The sequence below is a fragment of the Lepidochelys kempii genome, chromosome 5 (genome assembly GCF_965140265.1).
Source record: "Lepidochelys kempii isolate rLepKem1 chromosome 5, rLepKem1.hap2, whole genome shotgun sequence".
In the NCBI taxonomy this organism is placed as follows: Eukaryota; Metazoa; Chordata; order Testudines; family Cheloniidae; genus Lepidochelys; species Lepidochelys kempii.
This window is the reverse complement of record NC_133260.1, coordinates 102,423,361-102,450,454: the sequence shown is the minus strand read 5'-3', so window position 1 is coordinate 102,450,454 and position 27,094 is coordinate 102,423,361. Positions and strand designations below refer to the sequence as shown.

Genomic DNA, 27,094 nt, shown 5'->3' with positions numbered 1-27,094 from the left:
GTTTACTAATCACCTGGATTTAGGAATAAACTTTCCCTATGGATACGTCATTACATAATTATCGATTAGGGGATTTCTTCCACCTTCCTCTGAAGTATCCTTTATGGAAAGGTGGTATACAGTTTAATAGGGATGAAACCAATAGGGTTGTATAGAAATTGCTCTGAAATCATGTAAAATTTAATAGAGACTTTTGGACCAGATCCTCTCCTGATGAGTCATCGCCTGCTGATTTACACCACCTGAGAATGTGGCCTTTATCCTTTCTTTAGGTTTGTCAGGCCATCCTGTAGAATTCCATAATAGGCATATAGTTCTTTGAAACTCCATACGATGGTTCAAAAAACCTATGGAGAGACTATTGTGCTCTATTTATATTATCTTGGTGTCTGTTAAAATTCTATAAGACATTTTTATAATGTACCATGTGGTAGTGGCCAGTGTCAGAGACAGGATAGTGGATTAGGTGGACCAGCTGTCTGATCTGGTATGGCAACTTTTATGCTTATATGAAAACTGTCCACCTGCTTTAGAGACAACAGTGTTGCTTGTCAGTGTTTCTCTTCAGTGTAGCAGCCTAATTCTCCTTGTCCAAAACGCTGTATTTTAGTTGAAAATGTAGGGCCAGACTCTGCCCTCAGTTACATTGGTTTAAATCTAGAAGTGCTACAGACTTGCATCAGTGTAACTCAGAGCAGTGTCTAGCTTGTAATTTTATATGTGAGAAAATTGTAACTGTTGTCATTTATCTAGAGTCTAGAAGAAATAGCAACAACTATAGGTGTGCTTTTCATAGATTCCAAAGCGACCATCCTGTATAACACAGGCTACAGAACTCCGCCAGAATAATTCCTTTTGAACTATAGCATCTCTTTTTTAAAAAAATTCTTGTTTTAAAAATTGTCAGTTTTGGAGACTCCACCCTGACCCTTGATAAATTGTTACAGTAGTTAATTACCCTCACTGTTAGAAAAAATTAGGCCTTATTTCCCATCTGAATTTTGTCTAGCTTCAGCTTCCAGCCACTGGATCTTGTTATACCGTTGTATACTAGACTGAAGAGACCATTATCAAATAATTGTTCCCCATGTAGGAATTTATAGACTCTGATCAAGTCAACCTTTATCTGTCTCTTTGCTAAGATAAAGAGATTGAGCTCTTCAGTCTTTCACTAAAAGCATGTTTTCTAATCCTTTAATCATTTTCATTGCTCTTCTCTGACCCCTCTCCAATTTATCAACATCCTTCTTTAATAGTGAGCAACAGCATTGGCCATAATATTCCAACAGCAGTCATACCAGTGCCAAATATTTTACAGAGTTAAAATAGCATCTCTCTTCCTACTCGAGATTCTATGGTTTATGCACTCATGGATTGCATTTGCTTTTTTTTGGCTGCAGTATCGCACTGGGAACTTACATTCAGCTGATTATCCACCATAACCTCCAAATCTTTTTCAGGGTAACTGCTTCCCAAGATAGAGTCCCCTATCATGCAAGTATAGCCTAAATTTTTTGTTCCTAGATGTATATGTTTATATTTAGCTGTATTAAAATGCATCTTGTTTGCTTGGGCCCCAGATTGCTCTGTATCGGTGACCTGTCCTCTTCAGTATTTATCACTCACCCAATTTTTGTGTCATCTGCAAACTTTATCAGTAATGATTTTATGTTTTCTTCCTAGTCATTGATAAAAATGTTAAATAGGATAGGACCCACTAGAAATATACCTGTTTGATGAAGAATTCCTCATTTACAGTTGAGACCTATTTATTAGCCAGTTTTTTAGTCCATGTAATGTGTGCCATGTTCATTTTGTGTCATTCTATTTTTTTATTCAAAAATTTCATGTGGTACCAAGTCAAATGTTTTAGAGAAGTTGAAGTATATTACATCAACACTGTTACCTTTATTACTCAAACTTATCTCATCAAAAAATGTTTTCAAACCCTATCTATCATTTCAATTCCTCCCCACTTAATATTTAGCTTCTGCTCTTTTTGATTGTTCTCAAGAATACAAAAAAAATTATAATAAACTACAGATTGGGTGGAATGGGGCCCAATATTTTGGTTTTTGTTCCATGTGCCAGCTTCCTTGGGAAGCCATAGTAGAAACTCAGGGATTGATGAATAGGGGTTGTTATTGCTTAGTGAGGGGAATAGATGCTGAATTAGCAGTCTGAAGCAGAAACGTATCCGCTTTTTCACAGGGCTCTGCAGAACTATATGTTATTGGCAGTATCCAAGCATTTCACTTTAAGGTTGCTTGTGATGCTTCATCTCCATCATTAGGGAATGTAAGACCTCTATTTGACAGCTTACAAGTGGGGAATACAAATGGTGTGATGTACACATAAATATTCTGTCTATATCTGTCTTTACATATACAGTATGTATATAGTATCTGTATTAATGGCAAAAAAAAATCTGCTTGTCCCTGCCATTAATTAATGGCACAAGCTCTTAACTGCTGATGTTCTGGTGACATTATCTACATCCAGTTTCTTAACATAAATATCCAGACCTGCAAAATGACGTCTAGATGTAATACATACATTGTGTCCTATAATATTGCACACTGATACAATTATTCAGGTGAATACTCAGAACCAGTCACTACAGGGTTGCTAAGAGAATGATAGAAGTGAAAGATCCTAATCGTTCAGGTCTGGAAGTCCTTCACAGATAACTGGATCTGGGAACTTAATTCACTTCCCCATCATGATCATTGTTATTTGTTTATTTATTTGTTTATTATTTGTATTTCAGTAGTGCCAGGGCAGGATTAGAACCTCAATGTGCTGGAAGCTGTACAAACATAAACTAAGAGTCTCTGTCCCGAAGAGCTTACAGTCTTTGTAACGGGATCCTTTCCTCAATGTTTCAACAGCTCATTCCTTTTCTTGAACAAATCTTGAACAAATTTGCCATGTAAATGTTGGGCTAACAACACTGGATAAACTCTTACATACTTTACATGAGCTTACATGGATAATCCAATGCACCTGCAACATTGGAGTTTTTCCAGCCCTGGTAGTTTCCAGAGCACAACTGTTCATATCCTAAGTTATCCTAAATCATGCAGCGGTCTTTCAGTGTGGATGGGTGTCCAGCGGGGATTGATTATGCAAGGTATCTAGCAACTCCTGGAGTGTCTGAGCACTTTGCAGGACCAGGTGTTTAAGTGGAAAGACAAACAAATTAACTTCACTTGAACCTTGAGCCAAAAGTTGAAACCCAGGTCTCTAGAGGTGAAAGTGCAATGTTTTTACCACTGCTTCACTTATCCCCTGGTGTCTTCTCTTTGTACTAAGATATACTGATATATCCAGTACAGTCCAAGAGCTGGGCACAGGGTCCCCAGCAAATTTAGGCTGTGTATCTGCTCTTTTTTAGTCATTTAAGTTGTGCCAGCTTGTGCTGTTTAGTGCTAGCCAGTGCCTGTATAAGCAGAAAATTCCATGCCTCCAAATTCCCTTTTCACTCAACTCCCTGGTTTGTTTTTTAGAAAATCTGCTTGCTGTATGTTTAATAATCCTTCCTATATAGCTAATCGTGTCTGAAGAGGGTTTTGCTGCAGATCTTACACATTTTTTGTCCCATTTGCTGTAAGCAACAAAAGAGTAAATGAAATGGCTGGAACTGCAGTTTGAGTTGGCTCTTGTGAAAACATCAGGTCTGTGAAATGGTGCAAAAAACCTGATCACAGAATCCTGGTGCATGTCATATCACTAGTTACTAGGAGTTTGCATAATTTGTTTATTAATGGAGGGAAAGAAGGATGAAATAGTTAACGCAAACACAGATTTATTACTGTCCAAAGCCAATAATGGCCATGATCCAGCGAGGCACTGGCAGGATTTGTTTTTTCACACTTAAAAGTTAGTTTACCCTGATGCTTGACAGATGCAAATTAACTTGTGTTGGGTCAAAGTCAAGGATAGCACATTTCTGGAAAGGGTGATTGTTTGCAACGTATCTTACAAGAGGAGATCACTCTTTCTGTTGTAAGAAGCCTTCTGAAGATAGGTACGAAGCATAAATATACTGCAGGTGGTTAAAACAGTCTGTTCTTTGCCTTTGGCATACTTTGTGACTGCCCCCAGCTTAAATGAGAGGCAGACTTTCTTCTCTAGTATCTCCAGATAATTCATTTCATTGAATGGACGTTCCATTGAATAATACTGCACAGACTTAACTTTAAGGAAGAGTGGGCCAGTGTTTATTACCAACCACTGAGATACACTGAAATTCTTATGCTCCCTCCATATGAATGGGGGAGCTTTCAATTGATTAACTGATCTTTCTGCCATAATAGATAAGAGGTTCTCTAGTTGTGCATCAGTAATCATGCTGAAAAGGGGTAGAAGATCTCCTGTCACTGGTGGTATTAGATGATCTCTTCTGCTACGCTTACCATTAAGAAGAGAAGTACAGTACTCACTTTAAGCATCTTTCACTTGGAAATGGGACATAGGACACAGTTCACATTGTAGCAGATTAAATAATTAAGTTAATATTTTAAAGCAAAGTTAATACATCCGAAAGGGGCATTCTTAACCTGTTTTAAGTATTAAAATTGTGTTTTGAAAAAAAAATCCAGACAATATTTAAAATATTTGTATGATGTCTTTCAAATTAAAACAGGAATTTGAGGTTTTAAGCATTCTCCTAAGGTGTTTTCAGAGACTGCAGTAGACTTGAGACCTTTATTTTGCATCTGGATGATGATTTCATCATCAGAAATTTGCCTCGGTTGCAGACATCTTTATGTTTATATTGCCAGAGAATTGCTGAATCTTCCTGGGCTTTAATGAGTGTCTCTAGCCTTTTTCAGTGCTCCAGTGGATTGATAAGTGGGTCAAACCTCAGACTCTGGGTAGTTGTTGGAGGCAGATATTTTTGATTTCAAAGGAGTTTTACAGGGGGCCTGGATTTGCTGTCAGTGAGGGCTTGGCACAGTTGGATCAGCTGCGCATGTAACTTGTCTCTATTGTTTAAAAAAATTCCTATTCACTTAGGGTGAGATCCTCACACCCATTTACCCCTTTATGCCTGGTAAAAGGGCCAGAGCCATGTGTCGGGGCCCTAAAAGCCTTTTATACAGCTAGGGGACAATTCCACTCAGCACAGGCACTGTGGAGACAGCCATAAGCTGTCTTCAGAGGATACCCTTGAAAGCTTAGGGGGCATGGTGAGGGCTGCAGGGGTGTGTCAGGGTGGGACTGCACCCTGCATTGCTGTAGGGTTTTTGGTCAGCACTGCAGCCAACAAGGCAGCCTAGGGAGGCTGCCATAACTTAGCATATGCCCTCGGGGCAGTTTTCGGTTGTTCCAGAAGCCTCTCCAGTTCCTAGAGCAGCCCAGGATTGGGAGTGCACAAAGGTAGCTTAAAGCCACCTTAGTTCCCACTCCCTTGGTCTGTGGATTCTGTGCCATGCCAGTAAGAGGTGAAGTGTGGGAGCCCTTTCCTGATGCAGAGAGGTCTCTTGCGAGTTCAGCTGATGGCATCAGATTCCTCAGCCTGGAAGAATGCACAAGATAGTCTAACCAGCAGTGGATTTCACTGATGCCAGGAAATAACCTGTAACGTGCATATGTGGAGTGGGGGGGGGTGAAGAGTGGGGTGGGGACAGAGATGATTTGAGCTCTCCACAAATTCTAGGAAGGGGTTTAAGGGTTCAGCCACACTTCACAATCAGTTTGGAGACACAATTGTGCATGGATCCTCTGGGTGTGAAAGCCCCAAGAGACTTCTTCCACTAAATATTTTGCTACACATTACTGTCTGTAGGTACCAGCAGTGTTTTTATGGGGTCAATCTATCCAGTCTCCGCAGTGCAGCAGTGGATGAGTACTTCCGACAACCTATCGTAGTAAGTATTTTCTCTCTCTCTCTCTTGCCTATCTCATCCCCTCCATAAAGTTTTGCAGTACCCTGTCTAGGAGAGCTCGAACCATAGCTGTATAGTGTCATTTGGTTTGTGTACAGAACTTTGGTTTCCAGTGACCAATTCTGTTAGAACCAGGAGCATCCCTGTCAGAGGTTAATTACTGTTTGTACTATACCTGGCTTCCTCTTTTGTCATGAATAACAGAAGTGCAGAGTTGTATGCCCCTGTGGCAGCTACTTCATATGTAGTATGCCAAACTGTAATGATTTGATCCTCATGGCATCCTGTCTCCTCCTTGCTTATCTACATTTACTGGTGTGAATGCCAACAGAGAGATTGTTCAAAGGTCATGTGTTACATGCCACCCTCTTGGAGGGAAAAAAGAGGAAAAACTCTGGAACAGAAAGTGCAATGAGTTTATACTTAGTTTTTCCTCAAGGGGAAAGGGGGCAATGCAACCTGCAGATCCTCTGGTTTCTAGGGCATCCTCCAGAAAAGCCCAGCTATCTTTGTGGCTTACCTGCCCCTATTCCCCCCCACACCCCTACATCCTTGGCAGCACAGCTCCCTTATCCGTATTTCTGTCCCCTTCACCTGCGCTCTAATAGTAAATAAGGTCCTGGCATTGGCTGAGCTCCTGAGAAGACAACTTTTCAAAGCAAACTTGCAATCCAAGGAACTCCAGGTGACACTCTGCAAAATCTCAGGCAGGTCATAGGACTGAATGCACTTGGTTTTGGCTTTGAAAATTAATACTTTTGAGCTCTCTTTAACCTAAACTGCTGCTCTGTTTCTCCAGGGATCACCACTTATGCCCACGTCAGTCTGTTATGTTGTCAGGACTTTGTACCCAGTTTGGGATATTATGTTTGAAAACCGTAACTTGAATATCAGTACAATAAATTCAAGTTACCTAGTCTATAGACCCAGAGCTTCCTCAGCTGCAGGCATAAGCTCAACATTAGCTGTTTGCCCCTTGTGTACCCTGCTAAAAGAGGAAACCTAGCTTGTCCCTCTACCTTTCAGTTTGATTGCTCTCAAACCATCGCCACCACTGCCCTACCTTTACAAGCTGTTGATGATTTTTTAAACAAACCTGTGTGGGTTTTGTTACAGAATTAAAAGAAAACTAGATTCCCAAAGCTCTTTAGTTTTTACAACTTTCTAGTCATTGGTTTCTTTGCTGCTTATCATTAAACCACTCAGGTCTTGCCATTTCTAGTTTGTTTTCCTGGGTTTTAGGGATATTGGTGCCTTTCCAAAAGCATTAAACCTGTCAATTCCATGGTTTCACAGTTCCGAACAGTCCCTTCCTTGTCCACTGCATGTAAATGGCTCTCTCTCCACCCAACCCTCGCAGGGTCACAATCCCTAAAAGAGGCATTGCAGCTTTCAGCTGGAATTTGCATTATACCTTTGTTTCTCCCTTCCGTCCTCTACCACACAAATTAAAACAAAATAAAAAAATCAAGCCAGTAGCCAGGTTTCTATATAAAGACAACCATTCTTTTTTTACATATGTTCCTATTTACTGGCTGCCTCAGAATGAACCTCTTCAATTCTGTTCTCTCTCTTTGACATCAGGCCTGACTCCATTTGGTTGGAAAATGGCAAAAAGTAACAAAATTTATTTTCCATTTAAATTTTGAGCTTTTCAAGACTTTGCCACCAGCCCTTTGTGAGCTCTCTGTAGCTATTCAACCTAACACTCCAACATGCACACCATGTTGGTTATGTCACGCTTTCTGGCAGTCCACTAGAGAATGAAGCTGATCTGTAGAGGTAAAGCATGTCCTATGTAAGATATATATGTATATGCAAAGATGTGTGCTTGGTTTATAAGCCTTTGTTTTCTTAATTTATGCCCTTCCATTAAGATCAATAATAGAGTGTATTATTATAAACCACACACAATTGTTAAAAAGGAAAAAAAAACTTTGGGATGTGCCTTTTCCCCATACATACACTTCACTCCCCATTGGGACTCAGTTTTTAAATTCAGTATATATCACAAGCAGAGTTTGTGCTAAGATTTTAGCACCAACTGGGAGTTTGAGTCCGTGGAGGGTCTGGATTAGTGGATGTACAAAAAGAGGTGGGAAAAAGATGTTTTCAATTACGGGTGTACTGACTGCTCCTAGCCTGGTTACTATTCTGCATAATTAATTTTGATTCTCATGTAATTGTAGTTAACTCTTCAGCATATCTCCAAAATTCTATAATTGGTCAAACATTGTACATGTGGTAGAGGAGGCCACATGAATTATTTGTGTGTGTGTTGGTGAAAACAAAATGAAAAGTGTTTCTGTATGATTTAGCAGGGTCTTTAAAAAAGTTTTGTAACATAAGTGAGCTATCAAATGCATTAATTGCAAATAATACTAATGTAAACTCTAGTAGAATGTTTTTTAGAGCTGTTAAAGAGCATTGTCATTAAAATAAAGATACCTTCTTTTTTGTCAGATACCTAGTTTAGAAGGTGGCAAGACAAAATGATAACATTTGTGACATTTTTTTCCCCCTCAGGACACTTTTGACATCAGAATTTTGATGGCTCGGACAGTGAAGTACACTGTTAACTTTACAGAAGCTGAAGAGGAAGATTTGCATAGGTTAGTATAGATCAGTGTCCTATTCTTACTCAGTTTTTTAATTATTTGTGTTTTTAGAAGACGCTGTTGGCTCTGGCTGGAGCTGTGGTCCATGGAACATTACTTGCATGGCTCTAGCAAAATATCAGCATTATCACCTGCAGTGCCCTCTTACCCCCTACAACAGCGGCACAGATGCAACATCAAGAGTAGTAAATTTGTTCAGTAACTGGTATTGAGGCAGCAGGATTTTCATTAAAGGTAGTTTATTGGGAACAAATCTAAGAAAAGAAAAATCCCTCTAAAGGGGAGGGAAAATAATAGCTTGTGTGTTTATTTTCTTCAAGAAGAGGGACCATTCTGCAGGGTTAAGGATGACATTTACTGATATTTAGGAACATTGAGGTCCCCCCAGATATGCCAAGATTCAGGCCATTGGAGAGATTATTATTCACAACACACATCCCTATTAGCTAGGGCTTCTCATCTTCAGAGGTCTTTACAGACATTCATTAATCCTCACAACCTGCCAGGGAGGGAGGTGAAAACAAGACTTGGAAAGGTTTCCTTGGGCATCAGGAGAACTTTGAAGCTAACACTGAATCTCAGTGGGGAAATGTGCTGTGCACAGATTGCCACTGCTTGTGCCGAATTATGTGGTGGTTTTGTTGATACAGACAGTCACTGTGATATGCAGCCTGCTTGAGATTTGTATTAAAAATATGTATGGTTAAGAGGTTCCGTTTGAGTTCTCCTATTCCTGAAGTTCTTTTAGTTTTTGTTTTCAATATTCAGTAGAAATTATGAGACTGAATATGTTGCCAGCTCATTCAGCATCTTAACAATGCAGAGCCTTTTGTTTGACAAGCCTTAGAAAATCACTGCAATTTTGTACTAGTTTTTATGATTATCCTGACTCAAGAATGTATTTTCTCTCTTTTAATAAGGTCTTTGAAAAATAGCTTTTGTACAGAAATGTTTAAGTTACGAAAGCTTGATGGTGTAGAAACAACAGTCATAACAGCTCCATTGTTTTGTGCAGTACCTCTAGCACCAAGAAGAATAATGCCACTTGGATAAAATGGTGGGTGAATGAGGGATCAGGGAAGGTAGTTGCTGTTTGGCTTTAATTAATTGTAAAAGGCATTGGTGGAGTAGTCTTTGTATATGTTTTCATTCCTGCAAAGAGAGAGATTGGGTCAAGCAAGTTCAATATAGAAAGACATCATCTGTATACCAGGGAGCAGTTGTTTCTCTGTAGACTATTTGCAGGAGCCCTTTTCATCCTGGTGATAGACCAAGTCCCACTGTGCATTCTACATACCATGAAAGATTCCAATCCCCATTTGACTTGGTAGCATCATCACAAACCCCCCTGTCCTGCATATCCCTCTCCTTTCTTGGAGTAACTCTTAACTCTCTTCTTTAAATTATTCAGACTAAAAAGGCTCAGCTGCACCTTCTTAACTTCCTAATGGTGCCTCCTTGGCAGCCGCCTGCCTCTAAACTTTTCGTTGAGGATTTCCCCCTAAAACTTTAGGCCACTGTGCAGCTTGACAGCCCCTAGGCACGTGACGGGAATGAGGTGTACCCTACCGGAATGGGAGAACTTTAGGGTCTCTTCCAGGGAACACCACAGGAACTACAGACACACACAGACTCCCAACACACATCTGCCAGGCTCTTTTGAGTGAAATTCAGACCTCCTATAGTTCTACTAGGAGTTGCAGTCAATTGTATTTTATGGCACAATAGCATGGTCTAGTGAGAGAGAATTGCTTCCCCATTTCACCTGGTTAGTATGCTGGCTTGCTTCAGTGAGTTTCACAAGAAATATTTAAGTATGCTATCCACAGCTTCCTCTAAACTGGTGAACATCACTATTTTGATTATTACCATTCCTTCCAAGTGTTAGTTTTATGGTTCATATTCCTAGGAATGGCAGAGATTTGAGTGCAGCTATTTAGCCAATGATATGTTATTCCCAGAAGTACTGCCTTACTTAGTGATAATCCTGGAGGTGAAGTGAAGTAATATTCTTCTGCCTGTTGGCTTAATTAGCAGCATTCTTGCCTGTGGCTCAGGAGTAAAGCTGTTTGAAAAAAAATTCTAACAAAATATTTTCTTGCAGGAAATATGACCCCAATCTAAATAGAAGTTTTTCTGCAGGAAAAGATAGATTTTTAGTGGAGTTTTCTGTCAGTAAAATTTAAACATTATGTTTCAGGTCAACCTTAATCTCTGCATCTGCCTGCACTACTGAGGGCCCCTTGGGAGTTGTAGTTCCAGGTCTCTCATGGCCCCATTCTTTTCTGTGGAACCTGCTCTCCAGCCAGACTATACGTCCCATGAGGCACTACAGTCTGTCTGTGCACTGAGTTGCCATCGCATCCTGGAAGTCCCATGGCTCGGGCAGATGCACAGGTTAATATTGACTCAACTCAAAATGTCACACTTCAGCGGGGGAGTGATGAAATGTTTAGTTTTAATTGAAAAGCTGAAATGAAGCATTTCAACTTTTTTTAATTTATTTTCCAAAACATTTTGCAATATTTTTTCAGAACAAGTTTTGATATTTTGACTTTTTGTCCTGATTTGAGATGGGAAAAAGATGTTGAAATATCAGAATTTTCAGCAGGATAGAAATTTAATTTTTTGATCAGCTTTATTTAGAAGGTTGAGTTCATATTCCTTACAAAAAATTGGATTTCTGGTCAATGCTGACTCTGCTGTAAGAGATTTTAGAAGGGATGGGAATGCATGTCTCTTCTGTTCCACTTTCAGTGGCTGTCTTGGTGGAATGGTAAAGATCCCCAAGGAATCCACTTATATGCTTAAAGTCAAGCACATGCTTAAATCTTTTTAAGATTGTTGCCTTTAATCGTAGGTGAAGAGCTTTCCCATCTAGATTTTTAATGAAAGTTTTGAGAAATATGGCAGTGGTTGAATTTGAAACATTATTTAAAACTCTAACTGTGTTAATCGTGGGGAAAAAGAGAGAAGGTACAGAGAATCTCTCACATGTGTACATGCATGTGCACACACACATCACTTGTTTTTCTTTTAAAAGTACCACGGACCATTGCAGGTGTTATATAATCCTACAAATAGCTCGCTGTCGTTATTCTGGATTTATTGCTTCTGAGAAGTGAATTTCTGCAGCTACTGTTAAAAATTTAACAGACTTATGTTTTGTAAAACCGTATTTGAGCATCCCTTATATTAAAAAACAAAAGACTCTCCCACCCACCCCCTGTACTCACAGTAGTCTAGATTATTGACCCAAAATGCAGTAGCCCAGGTTTAAGCTGCAGAGTGCATACAGAACAGCTAATGGCCTAACTTTAGAGTTGCTGAGCACTTGGATTTTTCATTAGGAATTGCAGTTGTTCAGCATTTCTGAAAATCAAGCCAAATGTTTCTAAATGACGTAAAAAAAATTATCCAGTGTAATTTTTTTAAACTGATTTTATCTGGCATGTGACAATTCAAGCACAAATTGTTGTGGTAAAGGTGTGGAAAACACCACCAGACACATTTCAGTAGAATGTTTCTGTTGGAATTTTGTCTGAACTATGTTTGTATGTTAACCTGGCAACATTCTAGTTTTCCTCCTGCAGAGTGGAAATCCCCTTCGTTTTCCAGATGATGCAGTCCGGACTAATCCACGGCCTGGCTTTTTGGTTTGACGTGGCATTTGTGGGATCACTGTATGTATATTTTTTTAATCATTCCCATGAAACATTAAACACAGAAAAAATTACCTCCTTATTCATGCAGGAAGGTGTGATCTTACTTTAATGTTGAACTTGTCATATTATTCCCAGTAGGTAATGCCTTCTTGAGGTAGCAACCATGAGAATGACAACACAGCATTGACATTCTTGCCTCCAGCAGTTTGTGGGTTGGGGTTGTTTGCTGTTACCTTATGTGGGGTATGTTCAGGAATTGTGATAGTTTGGGATGTTTCAGTATTTTTTCTCTTAGGTGTCATCCCCATATCTTTCTGCACAAAACCAACTCCTTGATTACTGCCCTATTTGAGTGTAACTGTTCAGTGTTATGGGGAAGAACAGGAACATGTGCTGTGATTGTTCACTTTGGGCTTGGGCTTGCTTGGGGGGCCAGAGGCATCTCAAGAGAGCAGCTGGAACCTGCTGTGCGTGGTGGTGCTACTTACTATTCTGGAAAGTAAGTGGTGGAGCTGCACCGGGGAAAAGAAGAGTAAACTTCTCCACATCAGAGAGAATGTCACCCTCAGTCTAACAGAAAAGCATGTCCTATGAGGGGGTGAGGGAGAGAGATTTTTCTTTTATATTAAATAACTTGATAAGAATTGGACACATCTTCAGGAAACAAAGAATTATTACCAGACCCTGGGAAGCTAAGTCTTTAATTATTTGATTTTCTTTTTGTCTTTATTGATAAATACCCTTCATCGGCCCCTGATATAAGGCTCACCGAGTAAGGGTTTTTCTAATAACATTACATTCTCTTTTTTCTTTTTCTCTCTTTTTTTTTTAAAGTAGTAGTTTACTGTATAACTTGAATTTTACTGGCAAGCGGATTCGGAATAGAGCCTGTCTTTAGCCCCACGTGGCACAAAGCAGCAGAGAAAGTTTCCAGCTATGTGGGAGCTGATTGAAACATATCAACCAAAGAAGCGTCCATTTTGGTGTAGAATGCAGCAGCCTGTCTGCTGACCAACATAGGCTGACAAGAGTGGGACTTTGATCACTGCATCAGATAACTGTTTAAATATCGAATAATGTTTAAATTCCTGTTCTTAGTATTCAGAGCTCTCAATGGGCTGGACGGGGGATATCTCACAGGCTGCCCCTATCTTTACAACCACAGGCTCCTTCGAGACTTATGGAAATCTCATTGGCCAGAGGCATGAAAGCTGGAAACAGGACATTCTCAGTGGGTGGTCCTCTGCAGGGGAACTCCTTGCCACAGTAAAAAGGAAAGACCACAAACTTTACTACTTTCAGGACAATCCCATCTCTTTGCCATCATTTCCCTTAATTAGATTTAAAAAAAAACAGAGGGAAGATGGGGGAGAAATGGACATCTTACTTCCTGGAAATAGAGAGAGTAGAGAATACTGGTCCTGTAGGGAGCATCTGTTTTGAATCGACATTGGCTAGGTGCGCAGATACCAGGATTACAAACACAGTACAGGTTAGAATAGACACATGAGTTGTTACATTTGAAGCCTTGCCTTCATCATGGACCAAATCCCCAGATTTTTGATTGTTCTTTGAAGGCAGATGGATATTTTAAAGTTTTAAAAACGACAACAAAAATCAAATAGGATCCCTTCAGGACTAGTCACTGTGCAAGTTTAACACACATTTCCTCTGGCTTTTTAACACAAGGAATAGTGTCCACTGACTAATAATAGTTTATGAATGAAGGAAAGAGGACTGGAGGAATAAATGAATTCCTTTTTCATTCTATCTTTCCTGTCCTTCCTGCTGTTCCCACTGAGACAAACTATAATCAATAATAATCTTTCCAATTTTCCCTGATAGAAAAACGAAATGGCCCTCTCCCTTTTTTTCTTTCAATATTCGTTGCATGGCTTTCCAGGGAGCTGTTTTACAAAATGCTGTTTCAGTGAGAAGGGAAATGGGAAGAAAGTCCCTCAGATTAGAAAAATAGCACTTATCTGACAGTAGAAGGCAATAGTCTTCTTCCCAGCAGGACTACGTGAAGCCCAGCTGTGATGTTACTTCTGGAGGAGAAGTTGGAGGCCTTAGGGCAGCTATCAAGTACTTTTTAATTCAGTTTCTGCCTGCAAACCTGCTGAGTATGTATGCCCTGATGCATGGCTGCCCATTTCACATCCTTCAGATGCAGAATTGAACCTTAATTATATGGGTCTGTCATACTAGATGTGAGAAGGTAAGAGGTATGGAGGTAAATCAGTGACACTTGTAAATCAGGAATTTAGCATTTTGCACAACTGGTTCATAAGTAGCTTAAAGTATATAACAGACAGTTATGGGACCCATCATTCATAAATTCCCTTCCAAAATTGTGTTGCTTTCTAACAGAGCAAATGAGAAGGAGCCTATGTATTTTTTTTTTTTTTTTTTAGGGTAACTGTTTGGTTGTCAACTGCTCCGACGGAACCTTTAACTCACTGGTATCAAGTACGCTGCCTCCTTCAGACTCCCCTCTTTGCGAAAGAAGGGGAAACTCTCTCAGGGAAAGTCCTGTTTGTAGCGAATAAACGGTAAGTGGTAAAGCAACTCCAGGAGACTTCTCATTGTGGTGTGCCTCTGTTGCTGAGGTTCTCCAAAATGCTGCACCCATTGGGGAAGTTAGTAGCATAGAGACTGGACGAGGTAAAATCAGGGATGCAGATATACAGTTTAGCAAGCTGGGGAAATGGAAAAGTCAAGCTGCACAGGGTCTGTTTTAGTGCTTCGCATCTCTGCATCCAAGACTGTAGGGTATAAATTCACCCTTCATTGTGGTGCCCAGAGGAAACATGTCTTGCCAAAATGTGGAAGGAGTATTTCCATGTATCATGGGGAGGTTGGAAAAACTACTAGCTCAATGTACATCTGCCAAATGACTTGATTTATCAACCAATTTAAAGATCAGATCAGCTTTCAATGCCTATAAGCATCTGTCTGTCCACACAATCCCAAATTTACACAGCAAAATTGATTTTCATGGAAGGAAAAACATTGTCAGAAGCAGCATTTTCTTTGGTTTGAAGTGCACAGCTGTCCCAGTTCGTCAGTGGTTTTTGAGATATCTCATTGTGCATTCATCACCCTCATTTTTTCAGTGCAACATTTTTCCTCTGCAGATTTTGAATGTTTGTATTTTTTCCCCTTAGTGAATCTTGTGTTAGGGACAAGTAAAGTGGAGGTGGTGCTATATCCTTGCTAATTTTCACTTCTGAAAAGGATTTCCTATGGACACACTTTTCCCTGTTTACGACACTACTCCTGTATCACTGAGACACAACTTTCCCCTTTTAGTGTGGCTAGTGAAGAGGATGGTTCTCTAAGGAGTACATTTTTGTCAGTACAGAGTTAGTAAGCTGCATTCCTACTCTTTTGCTGTCAATGGGAGTTGAGAAGTATCACCCTTATGCTCTGCTGTGAAAACATTCCCTGAAGAGACTGGTTTGCACAGCTGATTCATTTCAATCTAGCACACCTGCATGTGTGCTTGTAATTGAAAGCAAATATAGAAATGTGAATCATTTTGTTGTTGTTGTTTGGCTCTGGATATGTGCCTTATGAGTTCAGAGAGTTCTCATAAGATCAAAACTGGTAGAAGCACTCACAAAGCACTTCATTCACACCTGCAATAAATGCCCAACGTGGGACTTTTTCCAGTTTGCAAGCTTTTGGATTAGGAGCTCTCCTTAAAGGAGATAAATCACACAAGTCACAATACGTCCCTTTCAAAAGTAAAAAGTATCAGTTACTAAATGTGTAGAGAGAGAACCAGTGTGCTGCACAAAGTGACCACACAGCCGCTACTATAATTACGTAGTACTATATTCTTCCTTCCAATTCTGCCTTGGCAAATGAACTGTAGTAAGCTTTCTGGAAGTTCCAGTGTATCTTGGCTTTCTTTGATGGATTTTTGGCCCAACTTCATTGGTAGGTTTGCTGGATTAAGGATTTAAGGACTGGGTTTTATATTGATGGCAAAGATTAGATGAAAGTATAGGTAGAAGCAAACTTGACACTTAGCGAATCCTTAAAACTGATTCTTTTTATCTATTTAGTTTTTTATACAGACCTGTCACTATGGTGTCTGAAAGCCTATCCACACCCACTCTGTTTATACACGTGCTTGTGATTGGCTATTTAGTGTGTGCAAATCAGGGTGGATAAAAATCCATGATTTAAAAAAAGAAAAAAAGTCACATGCTTTTATTTACATTAAACAGATATTTCTTTTTGAAAATAAACCTGTTTTCAATTGACAACCTATGTGAAGTCCAAAATTCACTATAATCTAATAAAGTCATTCAAATAATTTTTAAAAGTCTGGTGCATCAATGAGCTTCCCTCAAAATGTAATGAGTTCAAGGGTGTTTCTTTTTCAATTATATACAGAATCAGGAAGAAAACATTTTAAATTTAGAGGTCCACTCAAACTTTATATAGGTCACAGTATCATATACTGCATTAAGTTTCTGTATTGTTTCAGTCTTTACAATAGAGCAAATGATGATATTTTACATTTTTCCAAATTTAAGTACTTCCAGTTTCTGTTAGGCCAAAGAGTTTTTTACCTCAATTACTTTTGGTTTCATGGTAACTTGCAGGTGCAGAGAGAATATCTTTTTCTTCATTTGGACTAGTTCATTCAAAGTTGAGAAACTGACTGGGAGCTGAAAAAGCAGGAAAGCTTATTTTCTTCTTCCAGTCTGTGAATAAAAGCCTGGTGGGAGAAGATGATTTAACTGGGAATTGATGATTTAACTGGGAATTGGTCCTGCTTTGAGCAGGGGGTTGGACTAGATGACCTTCTGGGGTCCCTTCCAACCCTGATATTCTATGATTCTATGATTCTATGATTCTAAGATGAGATTTATTAATTCTAAAAATTTGAAGGCCACGAAACTAGATTTTCAAAGATATTTAGGTGCCTAAAGATGTAGATAAGTGACTAGCTGAATTTTCAAAAGCACATAAGCAGGTTAGGCAGTTAGGAAAATACCACTAGCACCTATTTAACATATGTATGTGCCTAAATGCCTTTGTAAATATGGCACATGGTGACCAGAAACAATCTGTCAACTCACTAACTACAGTTAATTCTTCCTTCGTTTAATAAATCAGTTTGAAATGCAAATAAGTTTTGATAAACTTAGTTTTGTTCTTATGTATCCAGCACATTTAAGGCTGGTTTATTTAATTACTGAAAAATAATTTTAAAATGCTGGTTTTGTACATTTTTAATAGGATTTAATAGATGCATTTGGATGAAAATTGGAATTTAGTACAAAAATCATCAAGTAGATAAGAAATGCCTCATTCACTGTTTCCTAACAATAAAAACTGTAAAAATTAATAATGTGAATGTGTGTGTATATATAATATATATATGTGTATGTGTTTAAATAAATGTGTATAGATACACTATATCTTCGTGGTTAGCAAAAAGAAGTACCAAATTTAGTTTAAAGGCTAAATTTGATTGCAAATCAACATACTTTAATGATTACCAACCAGTGAGAATGAACCTTTCTTTGGTAAAATAACTAAAAACTATAAATGCAAACCAAGATTAAAATTGATGATTTAAATAATAGAATCATAGAATCATAGAATATCAGGGTTGGAAGGGACCCCAGAAGGTCATCTAGTCCAACCCCCTGCTCGAAGCAGGACCAATTCCCAGTTAAATCATCCCAGCCAGGGCTTTGTCAAGCCTGACCTTAAAAACCTCTAAGGAAGGAGATTCTACCACCTCCCTAGGTAACGCATTCCAGTGTTTCACCACCCTCTTAGTGAAAAAGTTTTTCCTAATATCCAATCTAAACCTCCCCCACTGCAACTTGAGACCATTACTCCTCGTTCTGTCATCTGCTACCATTGAGAACAGTCTAGAGCCATCCTCTTTGGAACCCCCTTTCAGGTAGTTGAAAGCAGCTATCAAATCCCCCCTCATTCTTCTCTTCTGCAGGCTAAACAATCCCAGCTCCCTCAGCCTCTCCTCATAAGTCATGTGTTCCAGACCCCTAATCATTTTTGTTGCCCTTCGCTGGACTCTCTCCAATTTATCCACATCCTTCTTGAAGTGTGGGGCCCAAAACTGGACACAGTACTCCAGATGAGGCCTCACCAATGTCGAATAGAGGGGAACGATCACGTCCCTCGATCTGCTCGCTATGCCCCTACTTATACATCCCAAAATGCCATTGGCCTTCTTGGCAACAAGGGCACACTGCTGACTCATATCCAGCTTCTCGTCCACTGTCACCCCTAGGTCCTTTTCCGCAGAACTGCTGCCTAGCCATTCAGTCCCTAGTCTGTAGCTGTGCATAGGGTTCTTCCGTCCTAAGTGCAGGACCCTGCACTTATCCTTATTGAACCTCATCAGATTTCTTTTGGCCCAATCCTCCAATTTGTCTAGGTCCTTCTGTATCCTATCCCTCCCCTCCAGCGTATCTACCACTCCTCCCAGTTTAGTATCATCCGCAAATTTGCTGAGAGTGCAATCCACACCATCCTCCAGATCATTTATGAAGATATTGAACAAAACCGGCCCCAGGACCGACCCTTGGGGCACTCCACTTGATACCGGCTGCCAACTAGACATGGAGCCATTGATCACTACCCGTTGAGCCCGACAATCTAGCCAGCTTTCTACCCACCTTATAGTGCATTCATCCAGCCCATACTTCCTTAACTTGCTGACAAGAATACTGTGGGAGACCGTGTCAAAAGCTTTGCTAAAGTCAAGAAACAATACATCCACTGCTTTCCCTTCATCCACAGAACCAGTAATCTCATCATAAAAGGCGAATCCACATCAATCCATCCTGCAGAAAATAAATATAAAATCATACGCATATACCAATTGAACCATTATCAACTGACAATAATAAAGAACTTCCCAACTCCATAGAAATTTAGATCACTCCTCTCAAATTACCCCCTCAGGAAGAGCATGAGTAAATTGATAATGATGGACTTCAATGTGCCCTAGAGTCAATAAACTGTCCCTGCTAGACTAATGAGGGTGCCCTGTGTATAGCACCAACACATACAAAAATAGAGACTGGTTGCTAAAGGGTACTGATTTCAGCTTCACAGAGAGGTGGTCTTGAAGATTTACATGACCCAAATGATACAGGACTTTATACGTTAAAAGCAACATATTGAATAGCATCAGGTAATGAAGTGGAAGCCAGGGCAGTCCATGGAGCGTCAATGTAATCTGTTCCATGTGGGGGAGAGCAGGCAACCACATTCTGCACTAGACAAAGTTTCAGAATGGTTGTGAAAGATACTGTCATGTACAATGCATTGTAATTATCCATTGTGGAGGTTACCAAAGCATACATAATTGGAAAGTTTGCAGGCAAAAGGAAAGGTCAAACCTTCTTGCCAACCAAAAACGTATTAAGGCACTTTTTCCACCTCTGCTCTCTGGGAAGCCAGAAGCAATCAAGGACTGCATAGAGTTCATAGAGTCCAAGGCTAGAAGGGACCATTGTGACCATCTAGTCTGACCTCCTGTATAACACAGGCCATAGAACTCCCCTAAAATAATTCCTAGAGCAAATATTTTAGAAAAACATCCAATCTTGGTTTAAAAATTGTCATGATGGAGAATCCACCACAACCCTTGGTAAATTGGTCCAATGGTGAATAGCTTTCACCATTAAAAATGTATGCCTTTGTGACTGTGGTCACCGGAGGGGCTATACTGAGAATGCTCAATCAGGACAAACTGCAAAGAATAGGGAAGATGATCCCCAAATAAACTGCTGGTTTATTCTTATAATTAGATTCACCAAGCCAGTACCTTTAAGCAATCCTGCCTTTGGCTCCCACCCAGACAGCCAAGTCTATATATTGAGATTTATTTAAAACCTTATTCACCATATATAAAGTTCTACCAACCCCAAGAGATCGGACACATTATCCACCAGGTCAATGAATATTTCAGATCTTACCCAAATACACGTTTATACCAATTCTTATTAGCTAAATCTATGATTTATTAAACAAGAAAAGAAAGAGAGTTACTATGGTTGAAAGATCATTATGTGTATATATAGATATGAATAAAGTTCTTAGGTCTGTTTCATACACAGATGGTGAACCTGCGGATTTGTAAAAGTCCTTCCAGAATCAGTCCAATAGGCAGTCTGTGTGTAGAGTTTGTTCAGATTCTTCCATAAGAAATTGCAGGGCTAATCTAGAGTAGACATGAAGACCTCAGTCTTGCAGCTTGAACTTCCCCTGACAAAATGTAAGCAGATCTGAGTTAAAACAGGATCAGACCCTAAGCTTCCATTATAGTTCTCTAGCAGGCTGATAGCCTCTTGACAGCAGACATCACAGCAAGTGCCTTACCAGATGAAGAGAGGCAGTGTATGTTGTTGCTTTAAAGCTAAACTTCTATTTCCTATGTATACACAGGTACACTAGTAGTGTTAATTAACATAAGGCAATTAGCTATTCAAACTATCAAGGCATTTTATTATCGCATAGACAATTTAAGCTGAAGACAATGTAAGTAATATTATTTCCTTCAATATCTTACATCTTGATCTTAAGGTTAACTGAACCATCTGCATGCATAATATAGTGTAATTAAGACATGAAAGGGAATTAGCATCCACAAACTAATCTGGTTACATTGTTAATTTCTAACAAGATATAGGTAAACACAGACAAATACAATTAGTATCTATTCTTAATCCTCTAACAAAACAGGCCTACATGTTAACTTGTAGTCTACTTAACATGGCTTTGATAACTATCTACAAGGAATGGCCCTGGGTACCATTTCAGTACTTTTCTCATATGTCCTTAAAAGGTTGCTCTTAGATCAACCATCTGCTAGGTGCTTAATCCTCGTTGGCTCAGTGTCCACCTTATTTTATCTGATTTAAAAATTTTCTCCTGATTTCCAGTCTGAATACCCCCCTCAGTCATGGGGCAGATACCCCCTGCCATCGTTGCCACCATTTTATCTCTGGTCTATCACTGCACACAGTCGGTCTGGACTATTCACATGGCACTATTTCTCTCCAGTCTTTCTGTTCAGCTGGGCAACATTCTGAGGGCTCAATTTACCCTAATTCTTTAAAGGAGTACAAATTGCACTCGCTGTACCAGCAAGGGCTGCTGTACCCAAGGAAGAAACTTCTTTCAAGGAAGAAACTTGCCTCTAAAAGAAGAGAAACAGTGTTTGTACTGCTGCCTTCCCTTGGGGGTTCCACCAGGGGAGAGTCGCTTTAAAGCAAAGTCATGGTCCCCGAAAAGCACAGTTGATAGCAGCAAGAGATGAACTAACATATCCCCTATCTGCCCTGACCATACTCCCCCCTTGTCTGGTTTCACTCACTTATGGGGTGCACTAGTTGGCAATTTGCCCACTAGCAAAGATGGGGTTGTGGGTAATTTATGCCACCACAACCACCGAGGGGAAGATTTCCTCTGTCTTGGGTTATACCAGTGAAGCCCAGGACTGAATTAAGCCATGTATCTGATGTCCTCACTAATAGAGAAACAAGGTGGGTGAGGTAATATCTTTTATTGGGCCAACTTCTATTGGTAAGAGAGGGAAGCTTTCAAGCTTACACTGAGCTCTGTGCAAGCTCAAAAACTTGTCACTCTTTCCAACAGAGGTTGGTCCAGTAAAAGATGTTACCTCACCCACCTTGTCTCTCTAATTTCTTGGCACTAACACAGCTACAACAACACTGTCCTCACAAATGACCAACTGGGACTGCCTCTACCAGGCCAATCAGCATGGCTGCTGGTTCCTCCAAGTCTCCCACAGAGTCCTCTGTCTCCTGCTCAGGGCAGCAGCCCTCTGTGGCAATCATTCTTTTTCATGTAGATGCAAAAATAGATGCATATCTCCAAAGGCAGTAGAAACTGAAAAAAAAATGCCAACATCTAAAAATAATTCCTTCAACTTTGGGTCTTGTCCTCAGCCTCCTGCTACGGAAAAAAAAAATTAACTAGTGACTCAAACCGGGAGAAAGAGGGTTTAAGTTGAAAAGTGGTTCACCAACTTGAATTAGGGCTGTGAACCCCAAAACTGGTTTGAAATTTGTGGAAAGTACAGACTCTGTGAGGTTCTTGATGGTTCTGTGACATGCAAACAAACCTGTAGTAATAACAATAATAAATGCAGAATGCCTGGAGCATTTCCTGGGTCTTAATGACAAGCCAGACTGGTGTTGCCTCGAGACAAATAGTAAGATTTTTATTCAGAAATATGGACACACATTGAGCTTTTGGACTGGCCACCAACAGTGTGATCTATGAAATGAGGCACTTATCTTTACTGTTTATCTTATTTTTATGTGTAAATTCCATTTCCTAGTAACAAGTCCCTACAGAAAATGCATTTCTGGGTGATGATTGCACTTGGGTGGCTAAAGTTATTTGTCCATTTATTTTGTACTATCACACAAGAAATACACTGCTTGCATATTGTAATGATCAAATAATGATCTTTACTGCATTTTTGGCCAACAAAACTCATTGTTGAATGTCAGCCTCAGTTGCAATGAATGCATATTATGCAGCCTGTTTTAGATGTTGGGTCCTAAGTCTTCCATGCGCTTTTGTAAATTTTACCCATTGGCTATGAATAAGGAATTAATTTAGTCAAGCATGTATGAAATCGGAGTATTGATCCCCTTGCATTTTGCATATACCAAATGCTTGCAACTCAAACACTAGGTATTCTGACAATGCCATTATTTGACTTCATATGTTACTGATATAATTGTAGATCAGTTATGTTGTCTTTTTTGTACTTTTATTTTTTGATACAGACAGAGTTATGACATTCAGATTGTGGCTGTGGTGGACCAGACAGGCTTTAAATCTGGTAACATCCTTGATTTAAAGAATCCATTTTTTAGGTAAGACATGTTCTTGGCTAAAATACATCATCATTTTTAATATAGTAAAATATAGGGTAGGGGAGACCTTGTGTCAGAAATGCATCACTTTTGCTAGCTATGCTTCTGATATTACAGACTATTTATTTTTGCAGATACTAGGGAGAGACAGCTATAGGTTAGCATTTATTCATCATTATACACTTACCAGCAGTTGTGCTTCTTTTCTTTCTGAGGAGGAAAAGGCAAGGTTTAAAAAAACTCTCCATTAAAACAGGTGCAACAAATTAACTTCAGTGCACTCTCTGTAAATGAGGCCATAAAAATAAATAATATAGCCAACAACCCCCTTTCCTCCCACACATTCTGTTGAGACTAAAAATGTCAGCACTAAAGTTGAGTCCTAATACTGTTTTTTTGAGACCAGTAACACAGCTAACAAACAGTGGTATTTTCTTGTCTTTAATTTGAATACAGGTCTCCTCATAGTTAGGCAGTATTACATGTACGTTTTACTGAAGCATTGCAAGGGGAAACTATGTGCAGGCCCCTTAATCGTCCAGTGCTGTGGCTGAGCAGAACAGAAAGTCTGTCACACAGAATGTGGTGATGAATTTTTTGGTGCTAATTTACGCATAGAATCAGTTGCACCTTTCAGCCACGTGACTCATCACTGTGAATCATGAGAAATCTGCAACTGCATTGAGATATACAGTGAGGCATGGCACACATTTGAAATTAGTTGCTGGTGCCAAGCACCCACCTTCCTCTATACAAACCATATGGAAAGAACCACCCACCCCAACCAGTTCAGTGGGCTTTTGTTGGGCTGCTCTCTGCTGCATAGTTCCCTTTGGGAAAAGCTGCCAGCTGGAGAGCAGAACAGCCAGGAAGCAGGCCCGTCAACTCTCACAGAAGGCAGAGTCTGTGGGAATAACAGCCTGTCCATTCCTACAGACAGCAGCAGCAGTGTGAGCTGCAGCGCACCTGGCAGGTTGCAGTTGGCCCACACCCCTTTTTCAGTACTGCTGCTTAGGGCAACAGTAATTTAGGACATGTGGAGTAGTCGACTTTTGGGGAGCTAAACTCATAGTAGGTATGAAGAGAAGTGACTGAAGTAATGGGAGATGTTACTACACAGCTGCCTATCCTCTCCATGCAGTCATTCCTTCCTTCATGACGCTGTTTCCAAGGGCTTCCTGTTCACTTTGGAGCATGCTGGCTGTCTGCTCCCCACTCCACAAATCCTCAGGAGGACTGCTTCCATAATCTGTAAGCCTGTTTTGGAAGGAGGTAGCGGTAGGTTTCTGAGGCAGTTGCCACCTTGCCTTTTCCTCCTTGTCACACATTCACACTGCAGCAGCAGGAACATAAAGAATTGATGGACTAATAGAAATGGTGGAATTGATTTTTCTAGGGTCTTTTTAGAGGTGCACATGGGAAATGGTGTTTCCCTATTTCGTTACGTGTTTCCCACATTCATTAGACCTTCATGATGACTCCTTTGTAAGCTTTTCAAGGCAGGCTGTCCTGTGTGTGTGGTGAAATTTTAGGCATTTTCCCTTTCCTTTATACATGCACCACATTCGAGATTCTCTTTTTAAGAATGGGTCACTTTGTGTATACTTTAAAATGCAGTTAAATAAATAGATTGTTTGGGCAAACCTGCAGTGATTCTAAGCAAATCTCCATGGTATAAAAACTGCATTTCCTCAGACCTGCCATTTGACATGTACATTTTCCCTGTTGAGTGCAATTGTCTGCCCATACCAGAAGAAAGACAGGAGGCAATGGATGTGGTTTAATTAGGCTGCAACTTTATTCACCTAAAATACCTGGGAGTACCCGGCAATAAATGTCAGGTCATCATCATTTCTTTAATCCAGTGGTTCCCAAACTTGTTCCACCGCTTGTGCAGGGAAAGCCCCTGGCGGGCCGGCCAGTTTGTTTACCCGCCGTGTCCGCAGGTTCGGCTCTGTAAAATGCTACCATTTTGACTTGGTAGCATTTCTCACTTCCTTTGCATAGGAGGCAGGGCAATGGAGAACCAAACTCAAGAATTGTAAACAAGGAGAACAAAAAAGACCTCCCATATAAATTCTGCAAACACATTGCATTTTAGCATATGCAGTAGCATTCTGGTGACTTTGTATTTTATTTTATTTTCAATACAAACCCAGATCCAGATCCTCAGCTGATGTAAATCACCCTAGTTTCACAACACTAGCCTGATTTATGCTGGCTGAAGATCCGGCCCACTGTATTTCCTGTCTTATGGGGCCCTTATTACATCTGACATTCTGCCTTATATATATTAAGGGACTGTCGTTTAACTGTTCTCCCCAGGCCTAATCAGAAAAGCCACATAAATATTATTTCATTTGCTTAATTCAGTTAGAGCCATCAGCCATCAAAGACTGTTTTATTTTAACTACTGTGTTCTCTCCTATCCATATTTCTTTTTAGGTATGCCTAGAATATATTGTTATATGGTAAATGAAAAACAGAAACAAGATTCTCACCAAGCCAAGTAACCTATAAGACTGAAAACGTATTCAGAGTAATAGGCTTGCTGGTCCTTGTGCAAAATCAGATTGTAACTGTACATATCTGTAATAAAAGATTTTATGCAAGCAGTGTGACATGGGAATGTTGCAGTTCCATCCAGTTTTTAAAACTGAAATTTAGCTTGGACTCACATTTGCAACACAGTAGATTACTTTGTTCTGAAATGCTTTGTTGATATATATAAAATGTTGGGTTTTGTTTGGTTTTTCAGCAAAGTTGACATTTGTTGCTTTTTAAAAAAAAAATTAACAAAACAAACCTACCTCATGTTTATATATGTGATACATTGAAGAATCTTAAAAGCAGAATACAATATTCATATGTAAGTTTCTTGGAGTTTCCTGCACAAGTTTCTTGGTGGTTTCAATATGTTTGTAGCTGGTCTTACAGGTTACCAATGTTAAATACGGACTCATTAATTCTGTTCTTTCTGAAACATGGAAACAAAATGATCCTTTGCAAACACCTTATAAATATTCTTTGATTACTCTGTAGATATAAAAGTGAAACACTACACACTTGTAAATTTACTGCTAACACCGTTTACAATAAAAATAAAATATGGGATATAAGTGAGGCTTTTACTGGTTCTGTAGCTCAGTGGGAACTTGCAGATTGTCCAGTACTTCTAGAGAACTTGTTTTATTCCTGGCAACAGCGGGCCAAGAGAGAAACTTGTGGCCATGCTACAGTTTCTAATGAGGTCTCTCTCCAGATAACCTGACTCCATCCACAAGGATAACGAGCAATAAGTGAACTGTACAGTGTGTGTATATATATGGATTGTGGATACCCTTGAATGGCTGAATTAACAAATTGGCATCTACACTCTCCGATTCCTGAATGGAAATAAAGTAAGGTAAAGCTATGTCTAATTTTAGTATTTATATTTCAAGCTAATCATGGATGCCACATTTGACCCTGCCTGGTGATTACAATCCTAGCAATAATTGGAAGGCTGCATTCAACTAAAAAGTCCCACCACAGCCACACCATGGTCTCTCCCAGGCATTAGGCTGTATTTGTCCAGAGGACTTTCCTAGTCAAGGACCCCTTCCGGGGTCCATCAGGAAACTGTTCTGGTTTCAGAAGCTTTTCTATATGTTGACAGCCATTTGAAAAATTATTTTTTTAAGAATATTTTTTTCCTAAGTATGGAAATTGTTAGCTCATATTTTGAAACTTGTCAAAATCAAACATGGACTTTTGTTTGTCTGAGGCCATGGAATTGTAAAAGTCAGTAACACTATACCCTGCAAAAAGTGGTGTTTACTTGTCTAAGAGGATTTTTCCAGCAGCATTTAGCACTGCCAGTTTGTCTGATTGTAGAAATATGTAGAATGAACAATAAGAATGGCATGATATATCAGAAAAGCAGTATAAATTTAACAGATATGAAAAAGAGATTTCTGAAGCAATGTCTGATAATGGGGCCATCAAGGTTGGTCACC

At 39.6% G+C, this 27,094-nt stretch overlaps 1 protein-coding gene across 3 annotated transcripts in view; it reads left to right on the top strand.

Moving 5' to 3' along the window:
* LOC140911696 (histone-arginine methyltransferase CARM1-like) overlaps nucleotides 1–25,725 on the top strand; it is a 144,955-nt gene extending 119,230 nt beyond the window's left edge. For 2 of the 3 annotated variants that reach the window (XM_073345238.1, XM_073345236.1), the window contains 6 exons: nucleotides 5,795–5,876; nucleotides 8,421–8,506; nucleotides 12,106–12,195; nucleotides 14,592–14,729; nucleotides 23,007–23,096; nucleotides 25,542–25,725. In XM_073345238.1, coding sequence (XP_073201339.1) covers nucleotides 5,795–5,876; nucleotides 8,421–8,506; nucleotides 12,106–12,195; nucleotides 14,592–14,729; nucleotides 23,007–23,096; nucleotides 25,542–25,551 — 496 coding nt within the window. In that variant the 3' untranslated portion in view covers nucleotides 25,552–25,725. The remainder of the gene's footprint in view (nucleotides 1–5,794; nucleotides 5,877–8,420; nucleotides 8,507–12,105; nucleotides 12,196–14,591; nucleotides 14,730–23,006; nucleotides 23,097–25,541) is intronic. The other variant, XM_073345237.1, reaches the window with a different exon arrangement.
* Nucleotides 25,726–27,094: the final 1,369 nt, after the last annotated feature.